The sequence below is a fragment of the Ruditapes philippinarum genome, unplaced genomic scaffold, assembly GCF_026571515.1.
Source record: "Ruditapes philippinarum isolate M1 unplaced genomic scaffold, ASM2657151v2 ctg3656_1_1_1_1, whole genome shotgun sequence".
NCBI classification, from domain to species: Eukaryota; Metazoa; Mollusca; class Bivalvia; order Venerida; family Veneridae; genus Ruditapes; species Ruditapes philippinarum.
In genome coordinates this window covers 1,198-12,500 of record NW_026865016.1, presented here as the reverse complement: position 1 = coordinate 12,500, position 11,303 = coordinate 1,198, and the positions used below count along the sequence as shown (strand labels likewise).

Below are 11,303 nucleotides of genomic sequence, written 5' to 3'. Positions count from 1 at the left end.
TGTCGTTGAATTCAAACCAGTTGCCCTTAAACTCTGTGGGTTCGACAACGGCCAGGGATTTGTATTCTTTCACGAGAGAAAGCTATCCAGCTAACTGTATAACGGAACGTTGGTTGTTCTTATCGGGTATCCTCTCGTGCGGAGTGGCATCTCACGTTTTTCTCTACCAATAAGGCTTGGAAAGTCGCCACATTAACATTACATTGTTGGCATGACATTCAACAACTTCAAAAAATCCAAAACATAATTGATAATATCGTGCATTTTTGCTTTTCTTCTATTTTATCTTTCAGCTCGAAAAGTTTTACTTTGACATAAACTAACAAGTTAAACACGTATATGTTTCAATAAATACATGTGTTTTACCCAATCTTAAAATTAATAACACAGTTCGTTTGTAACTACGATTTTCAGTTGACAATTGAGCGTTTATCATACCATTACAGACGATGCTACAAATTAATGCGCATTTTCTTAATTTAATCGAGAAAACAGTTAAAAAGTGTAAATTAAATGCCTTCATTATACAGACTTTAAACAGGTTATATGGCTGTATAAAATGGGCTGGATTAGTACTCCAATGGTAGCAGGTTTGACCCATGTAATGGTCTGTTGGATGAGACCTTAAACACGATTTTATGTATCTTGGAACTCTATTATGGGCATGTTAAAGTACCAGGGTTGCCTCTGGAAAAGGGCAAATGGTGTAGTCATATAATAACTTACCCTACAAGGTGCGTCCGCATGCGACTGTTAATAACTAAAACAGTAATGAAAAATGATATCCTTCATTATAAGAAACAATCTTTACCTGACGCACTATTTTGCTTTATTGAACATGAAAATGATCCGGGATTATTTTAACAAACATATGTTGAATTGCATGGATTATTTTCGCATTCATTAATATCATTTTCACAATTAGTTCCCTGCCAACCGTTTGCGCATGTGCAGTTATAGGACACATGCGCATTCACGCATGTTGAGGAATGTTCGCACGGGCTTCTCGTGCACTCGTCAATATCAGTATCACACTTTGATCCTGTCAATCCTGATAAACAACTGCACAGATAGGAACCAGGCGTATTTGTACACATCATATTATTCGAGCATGGATTTGCGTGCATTCTTCGATGTCAACAGAACAACTCCGACTACTCCATCCGGGTGCACATAAACAGTGAAGTCCTCTCCCTCGCTTTTTGCACACTTCTGTAGGTCGACACATTGAACTGGGGTAACAAATATAGAATAGTTTACATCTTTTAAAAGTTATATACGATCTTACAAAAAGTCAAATAATAAGTTATGTATTTTGTATGGAATTTTCTGTTAATACCCATCAGAATTTACTTATATGAAAAAGGCAAAGCCTCAAAGCGAGCTCGATGTACTTTTAACGTGAAAAAGTATGAAATAATCGCTCATTTTATTTCAAATGCAGTGACGAGTGCGTGTGACGTTACACGAACTGTGTTAAATATGGCTCCGCCCCTGTCGTTAAATGAATAACGAGTTTTGACAACGTTGATAAAACTTTGTTTATTTTATTTCACTCTATAATTTTTCAAGCGAAATAAAGATTATTAAAAGTGAAATAAATGTAAAACTTAAAAGGTTTGCGACATTAATGTTTGTTTTGCACGTGCTGTTTGGCACTACATTGTGACGTCACGTAAACAATAATTTAAACGTCTGTACAGCGTTAACGACTGAATAAAAGATATTGGTGTTCGGATTCATTTTCTTAGTTAGACCATTTTCTTTCATTCTAGATAGTTTTCACAACAAAATTCGACAAAAAATTGTTTTTATTTATCAGATTTTTCAAACAAAATGGCGCCTTCAATTTTCATTTTACATTTCCGTTTTAAAACTGTCATTCGATATTTTATCGACAGCTTCCGTTATTCTGGTTCCCTGTCCAATTATGGTTCCCATAGACGTGCGCGGGTGACAAGTCTACACATCCGTTTTCAGTCAGAATTCCTCAGTTTTTATCGTTATCTTTAAATTCGAAAGGTTGCGATGTGTCCAATTCGGTACTTCGGACGAAAGTTTTCAAAACCATCACTTAGCAGGTACTCGCGTTACCGTAAAGCTCGCTTTGCGAGCAGGCCCTTCGGGCCAGCTCGTCGAGCTCGCTATTAACGTTCAATTTATAATATGAAATTAGGTGCTACCTATGGCGCGGAAAGCTCTGATTTTAGCATAACATATTAAGTGTACATAAACGAATGAATTGGTGGTGTTCAACCTATCATCGGAACGCTCGGACTATTCCGAAAAACTCCGGACCTCTGCGCATGCGTCGGCGTTTGGAAAATCCCGTCCGCCATTTTTGTTATTCTCTGATCACAGTTGTTGTTTTTACGTTATTTTTTATGTGCTAATTTATCAAAAAGGATATGTTTTAATAACTTTTTATATTTATAATCGCTACTATGATTCTTATCAATGAAATGCAGGTTTATTTTCTGATTTTGTACATCATTCTTTCACCGGAAGTGTTACTTAGCATGCGTCTGCAATAGTCTGAATTATGTAGACGCTCATTAAAAGCGCTCAAAATGATTTCAAAATGGCGGCGCCCGGTTGACTAAGGATTTTTCACAGCCCATTAGGTATAGGATAGATATTTTTTTGAAATTTTCATTTAGTTTGAATTTGATTTCCTTTGAACTGATACGCGTCATACATGTTATCTAAGAGCGCTACAGCCCTCGCGGGGCCTTCGGCCCCGCTCGGACTTTCCGCGTAATAAAATAATGGGGGGGAGGGGCAGTCATGCTGATATGTATTTTATCCTTCACATTTTCCAGTATCAACATTTTGTAAATTACCCAATATACGTATAAATATCTGACGCGACCTCAATGACAGGCTAGAAGAACAAATACTGGTCCTCAAGATCTTGCCCCTCACAGTGTTAGACTGAGCATTTGTACCGTTCAAAAGAAGTAACTACCTAGCTTGCTATCGGGAGATGGCGGTTTAAATCAGTGTCCGCTAGATAATTAACAAGAGAAACTTCAGGCCTTTCCCTAGCAGCAAAATCGGGAAAAAGTGCCATAATTTTATGATTTGTACTATGATGAAAATACAAGTTGAAATAGAAGAATAGCCCTACTCGTGTAGACACTGATCTTGGCACCATTCCCCCATCCATCCCGGCGTGCAATTCCGAACAGTTGTAGAATTGTCTTTTATATCGCAGTGAATGTTGCCAAACCATCCGTGTAAACAGTTGCATCTAAACAATATTATAGGCATTGATGCTCACGTGAAATCAGTTAAAAGTGTAAAACAGATATATACAGGGTGTGCTTTGTAGGAATATATATTGCATGACGACTTTAAACCAATGGCTTATCACATTTACCAGTTTAATATTTAACAAGTAGAGATTTTGATGCTAAAGCATCAAATCGCCGGATAGAAAAATGATTGTATTATCATAAATATAAGAAAATGTAAGTTTAATGGTTCAAGTATAAAAATAAGAGGAACAATGAGTTGAGTAATGTTTGCCACTGAGGCTTGTAAGGCAAGAGCTATGCTGGTAATTCTTCTTGTAATTATACTTTATACATATACTGTTGTACCATACATTGAAATCCGTATAGGTTACTAGTTCAGCTTCAGATAATTACCGGCAAATAATTACCGATCATCGAATATTTGCAAAGTGACTATGAAAATATATATTTATATTACATGAAACAATACAATTTTACTGTAAAAGTGTTGTACATCATTATTATGTGCTATAAAAAATATATAATTTAGTTGAAATCAATACACGTTTTCCAATCGTTACATACGATATATAAAATTTACGTTTAATTGCCCTTCAGTGCGATAAACTATCAACACAAAGTTTATTTTTTTTTTTCATGTATCTACATGTAATACGATTCCGGACCCCTGACGTCATACCGTTTTGGAAACCTGCGTGACGGAAACCGACGGAATATACCGAAACCAACGTTTACCATTATATAGTTCAATAATGTGCCTCTTAAGCATAACATTATTTTGGGATGTTCAACCTAAAGTAAACAATTGAACTTTCTTGTCGAATGTTTGACAGAAAGGGCCAAGTTAAACCCTTTACCAAGAAGAAAGGAAAAGGTTTTGAAAATGTATTTTTAATGTAAACAGGTTTCTCTTATATAAAGTATGAACCTGATTAATGAAAAATAACTTATGTAATTATCTGTACAAAATTACAATGATTTACATCTTATCAGTTACCAACATTAACAAGTTACCTGTCTTATCAGCAATCTGTTACTATTAATAGATTTTATAACGATATACAACATATATAAACATGAAGTCACGTGATTCTTACGAAAGACCAGGGAGCATTTGTTTATAATTAGATAAAATAATGTAATATAAAAGGTCTCATAAAAAATAAACAACCAAATAATTCTAAAGTGTCATTTCAAATATCATTCATGATTTATTTATTATAAAATAGCAATGCTTGACACATAGAAAAAAGTAAAAGTATCCTCTAATATTCAATGACTGATCCTTGGGGATACGTTATTGATTCATTTTATGAAAATTGTAATGTTGCTTTTTAAGACGTCAATATGTGCATATTTCATTCCACTGAGCAAAGTTATCATATGTTTGATTTTTTGTGATTACTGAAAAATAATTTTTGTCTTTAATTGTTCAATGATTGATATGCTTTTATTTTTAGATTTTAAGGGCTTCTCCTACCATAGGTATACTATTAAACTATTACAAATATAGTTGCCGGTTTCTACCGGCGACTAATAAACTACTTTTATTGCCATTTTTAGAATGGTCATGTAGTCGGCATGCATGCATTTCTAATCAATGCACTTATTACTTCCAAAGCAATCTTTATATAGAATTATTATATTAGTAATGTATATATGTAAAAGTATTATTATTTTGGTTTAAGTGTTTATTATAACTTGGATCCATATATCTAGAAGTACTGTAAATTGAATCAATTCAATAAGTAGTGCTGACTTTTTTCGGCCGTAAGCTGTGTGATTTCACCTTAACTTCCTTTGAAATAAGATTGAAAGAAGTGAATAAAGACAGGATTTTCATAGGTCGATTTGAAATTTTAAACCGTAAAAACTGGAAATCTCATTGGTCAATCTAATATCTTTCAAAGTTAATACTTTACCTATAGCTTCCAATTGTGTTACTACAAATACCACGATGCATACAAGGGTTTCCAAGGCTGCATTCATCAAAATCATCGTTACATGTAGCACCCTAAAACACATTATAAGCATAGTTTTTCACCGTTTTGAAATACAGCTTCATAATTTTAACATTTCATCCCTAGAATTGCACTTCTTATACATGTAGTTGTATTAATAAATGATTGTCAATTTGAATTCTGCTACAGCTGCTTTTATTATTATTCTTATTATTATCGTCATTTATTATTATCGTTATTATAGCTATTATGTTGTTGCTGCTGTTGTTGTTGTTGCTGCTGCTGCTGTTGTTGTTGTTTATGATGGTGGTGATGGTATGCTTTTTATTGGTTTTTTTATTATTATTATTTATCTATCTTTATACTTGTTGGAAGTTGTTAAATTATAACAACATTTTGTTTCTACCATGACCTTGCGAGATAAAACTACGTGCAGAACATGTATAGAGTTTATTAAATATGTGCTCCTTAAATTGCAAAATTGTGTCGCCGAAAGAATTTCAAGGTGGAATCTAATTTCCAGTTTGGCATCGATAACGCATGTTTGATACACCTTCACAAACATAATAAACGTTTTGACACTTGCTTAATCATGCCTGTCTAGATATAATAATGTATATTTTAAAGAAAAAAACCTATAAAAAGCAATGGAAAAAAATGCATGACACTGTTTGAAATAAGCAATAAAAGGAAATGTTATATATACATTGTTCACCAGTTTTTGTATAAAGTTATCTTTAAATTAAAACTGAAGATAACAATGTTACAAATTTCATATGAATGCTTAAATCTTCCCGGGCATTAGATTACCTTTATATCATCACGAAACTTTAAGGTCATAGGTGATGCTTTGTGACCGAAATCAACTTGTCCACGTGTAACAATTCTAAAATATTTTCTCCAGAGTACACAAAAAAGCTGTAGTTAAACAATTAATGCAACCTTCAAACAAGTGGTAACCATCTTTGACGCCAATTTGGATTTATATTCAACAAACAATACTGAGTATTTTGATACATGAATCTGACAACATTTGCTTTACTTCAATTTGTGAACGCCCAATGCTCTTTTAACCTTGAAGTTTTTTTTTGTTGTTGACGGGACGGAAATTCTTTTTTTTTTAATGTTCAATTTGATAAAGGTCTAGACTAATAACTTGTGTGCAAAATTTAAGATGATTGTTCATTACGTTTTTTTTTTTCAGAAAAGTTACAAGTACTCAAATCGTGAAAAAAATGACCCAAAACTGAAAAGAGTTCCAAACGCTATTCACTTAAATCGGGCTTAGAAAAACACAAAGCATTTTTAAGTGTCCCAGCTGATCTATGTCAAACATTCAAATTTTATGTTTTTAGGCTTTTGGACCTCAATGGAGCTCCTTTACTGTCACCTAACTTAGGCATAATATTGATAATATATGAGCCGCGTCACGACAAAACCAACATAGTGCGTTTGCGACCAGAATGTTAAAAGGTTTACGTAAAGCATATTGTGAAACATTATTGTTCATATAATAATTATACACATGGTACTATTTTCATGGTTTCATTGTAGACAATATACAAGATCTATAAGTATGTTTAGTGTTAGAATAACTAAAATGGAAAATATTATTAAATTAAAAAAAATGTGTAGCTTATTCATTGGTACATATAAATACAAAATTACATTTAATAAACATGTATGTGAAAATATCTGAATGATTAAATAAGAAATTAAAGCATAACATGTTTTGATAAACTGTGTTGGTTTTTGATCTTTTTATCCTAAATAAATACTACTAATTTTGAGCTAATTAAGTTTAAACTTTTTGGATAATTATTCTAAAAAATGTGGGCGTTTGAAAACATTTTAATGACCAGTATCAACATTAAATACCTATTACAAATCTTTTTTTCCCCATGTATTGACCTTTGTTTTCAAAACTCTTCACAGTAAAGTTCTTGAATTATCCATAATGAAATGTCTATTAATTCAATATCTTAAAAGTAGATTTATATAATTTTATATTTAACTTACTGCATATCCAGTCTGGCACATGCAATACTGATCCCCGTGTCCGTCTGTCCGGCATTTTGCATTGTGAAGGCATGATAGATTTCCGCATTGTGTAACATTTGAAGTTGGTCCTATAGCAACTCCGTATACCACCTATAGTATATTCCAAGAATACAAGTAACTTTCAAAATAGTCTAGATATATAGTTAAGGTTCATCATAAACAATTATAAACACATTAACAAACTATTATAAACACATTAACATAGATCTTAATCTAAATTGAGATTCTATTATTTTATGACAATATTATTATTATTATTATTATTATTATTATTATTATTATTATTATTATTATTATTATTAATGTTATTTTAATTATAATGTATTTTTTTTCCAAACGAAAAATATCTATTGTGCGAAACCAAATGTTAATAAATGTGTTTATGTTTGGTTTATTATTGAGTACAGTTATGAACGATTTTCAACAGATTCATTTTACTTATAGAAAAAAATAGTCCTTGCATTGTATTGTATTGTATTGTTTTGTATTTTATTGTATTGATCAAGATGTTATAGTTATATTTTGTGTCAGGTCAAGGGCTTATTAGCCTAAACCAGACCGTTGTTGTTTTGAGATAAAGAATTCTTTTTCCGATAATAATAATAAAATGTTGCACTACTATACGTATTGTATATGATTTATAATTATAAACTCATTTATTTTCCTGTAAAATGTGATATTCCCTGCTTTGTATTTTAACAGCCAGTGGATCTTTTCAGTCGTACAATAATTATATTTGTAATCCCTTGTACTTATATCAATATTCTTCGGTATCTCCCGCATACTTTATTTTATCCATATACAAAACATATAAGAACTGTTAAACATTTTTTCTAATTTTCTTTTTTCCCCTTCAAATTACCTCGAGAATAACGTGCACGAGAAATACCGGAAATAAATAATTAATTTCATTTATCTTCCCCATCTCACATGTTCTTGTAAGGCAAGTTTTCTATGCAACCTCGGTAAAAAAAATCGTTGTCTCAGACAGAAGTAAAATCCAAAAATACACATGCATTAAGTTAAAAAATATGCACGTGCATTTGGAAAACATTGCTTTTATATCCCGGTTTGATGTCGTAAACCCATATGTCAGCTGATACTAATACTTTTATAACTGTATAAAAGGGGTGTTAATGACTAAAGAAATAAAATATTTCATTAAATCCTTTTGAATTTACCATATGAACTGTTTATACTTATCTTCAGTATATCTACTGCAAAAAATACAACATCATTTTAAGCTTTTAATGTGAATGTGTTTAAACAAGTATTTGATTTATTTAATGCAATTTTAAAACATTTAGGATAGAACAAACATTATTTTTTAAGATTTTAATGAAGTTTGAACGGATTGTTTTGAACAATTTTTGATATGACAAAGTGGGAGTCAAAAAATACATATGCAAGGCCTTGCATACGAAGTACTGATATGTCATTTCTATTTTGAACTGACGATAAATCATTTGAAAAAAATAGTAATGACAGACAGACATTTAACTTTTTATTTTTTAAAGATTTCAATGAAGTTTGAACGGATTGTTTTGAACAATTTTTGATATGACAAAGTGGGAGTCAAAAAATACATATGCAAGGCCTTGCATACGAAATACTGGTAGGGCTATTTTTTACTTAATGCATTCGTCGGTATATCTCAATGATTTTTCCAAGATTTCAACTTCATGAATCCGCGATTTCTACAAATTAAATTCATGAGGCTGCAACTGTGAACATATGAAGTATTGAAGTTGAAAGAGTGAACTTAAATGCGTTAGATTAAAAACATGAATTTATGAAGTTGAAATCGTAAATGTGTACAATTGAAAACGTGAATTCCTGAAGTTGCAACCGTGACCTCAAGAAGTAATAATCGTAAATTCATAAAGTTGAAACCATGGCTTTGTGAAGTTTAAATTTTAAATACGTAGATTAAAAATCATAAATTCACGAAGTTGACATGTCCCAACTGGTCTTCCGTACGTCCACTTAAAATGTTCAAGTTCTTGTTATCACTTTGCCGTCATTATACATTAACAAATGAGTTTACAGATTAAAATGACATAATATGTTACACAAAATTAAATGAGCCGCGTCACGACAAAATCAACATAATGGGTTTGCGCCAGCGTGGATCCAGACCAGCCTGCATCCGCGCAGTTAGATCAGGATCCATGCTGTTCGCTTACAAACTATTTAACAAGTATAGAAACTGATAGCGAACAGCATGGATCCTGATCAGACTGCGCGGATGCAAACCCATTATGTTGGTTTTGTCGTGACGCGGCTCAAATGTTGTTTTCAAGTTTTCAGAACAAATTAATAACATGGTGTCTGGAGACAAACTGTGTTCTTGGTTTTGAATCCCGACTGGGACTTAGGAGGAAGTTATCAAGCTAGCTTACGGTTTTACTCAGGTGCCCGTTTGTGCCTTGAATAATGCTTGGAAGGGCACCTGAGGTCTTCCTCCAACAGTAAAGTTTGAAACGTCCCTTCATAGTAGATATTATCTAAACATGACTGCTGCCTCTTTCTAAAGGCAAAATTGAACAGTTAGATACATGTATATAAAATAAAGTTTATCTTCTCTTATCTTAAGTTTCAAATTCTTTTTATTTCCATGCAGTTCAAAATAAATTCACACTGCTACAGAATCTTTAATCTGGACAACGGAGGACAATACGGAATGTTTACAACTTGAGGAGAATACGGAAATTCCCGAAGTGTTACGATTATTTTTGATCATGTACAGATAAGCGGCTGACATGCCAAAACACATGAAATATAGAAATACTACAAATTAGAAATACAAATACATGTATGTCACTTGGTATCAAAGCTTAATATCAAAATATCATTTTACAGATAAAAACGGAATTACTCTTTGTTTTACGATTATTAGTAATTTAACAACAGTAATAAACATAGATATAAAATAGCTGGACGTGCAAACTAAAACTATAAAAATTGTTTTGTTTTTTTATAGATATAATAAATATACAGATGGCACTTGTTACACGATAAACGCATTTGGAAATGCTCAACAAGGTATCCTATTATTAAAATCATAACTATTATTATTATGATAACTATTATTATCATTATTATTTTTATCATTATCATTTTTACATTATTTTTATTATTTAATAATTATTGTAATTATCAATATTATTATTATTTGATAATTATTGTAATTATCATTATATCATTTTTATTATTATTATTATTATTAAAGTTATGAATATTTTTTTTCATTCTCAAGTTGAGCTGAAACTTCTATATATTTCAAACAATTATGCATAAATGGCACTTAAATCGTTAGGCCAACGCAAAGGGTCAATGTATGAATTTTTCGATTATTAGGAGAAAAATATATAGATCTATATGTTAATTAAATTCAGAAGAATTTTATCAATCATATGAATTTAACTGATTATTACCTAATATAAGATATAGGCATTAAGTTATACTATTTTTATAAGATGGATTTGGTAGTAAATCGTACAACATGTACTTGATTTTTCTATTAACATGGAAAATGGTAGCTTTTGTATTAGTATTTTTTCAAGTCCCCTTTGCGCGCGTGCGCGCGTTTGTGTGTGTGTGTGTGTGTGTGTGTGTGTGTGTGTGTGTGTGTGTGTGTGTGTGTGTTGGTGTGTGTGTGTGTGTGTGTGGCGGGGATTGGTTGGGAAAGAAGGTTGTGTGATCTTGCTATCGTTATAGAATTATATGAACAATTTACCAATGAGATAGTTTCGTCAATCGATAGTCAGTCGTTGGTCGTACACATGTAAAATCTGTCATGTGCCCTTAATTTTTTGACGGGACAAAATAACACATAGCAGTACCGGAAGACAGACAAAACCCCAAACGTCAACACCCCACATCTCAAAATTTTATAGAGTGGACAAAATCCCATATATCAATTTTATAGAGTGGACAAAACCCCACACATGAATTTAATAGAGTGGACAAAACGCCACATCTTTGATTTGATAGAGTGGACATGACCCCACACTTTTTG

General features: G+C 32.0%; 1 protein-coding gene across 1 annotated transcript; it reads right to left on the bottom strand.

The window, feature by feature from the left end:
• Positions 1-810: 810 nt before the first annotated feature.
• On the bottom strand, positions 811-8,276 carry LOC132727559 (neurogenic locus notch homolog protein 2-like). The gene is made up of 5 exons (XM_060713106.1): positions 8,145-8,276; positions 7,241-7,372; positions 5,183-5,274; positions 3,131-3,253; positions 811-1,232 (listed from the first exon to the last, which is right to left on the bottom strand). Exons 1-5 carry the CDS (start codon positions 8,205-8,207, stop codon positions 1,097-1,099), a joined length of 546 nt encoding a protein of 181 aa, XP_060569089.1. The 5' UTR covers positions 8,208-8,276; the 3' UTR covers positions 811-1,096.
• Positions 8,277-11,303: the final 3,027 nt, after the last annotated feature.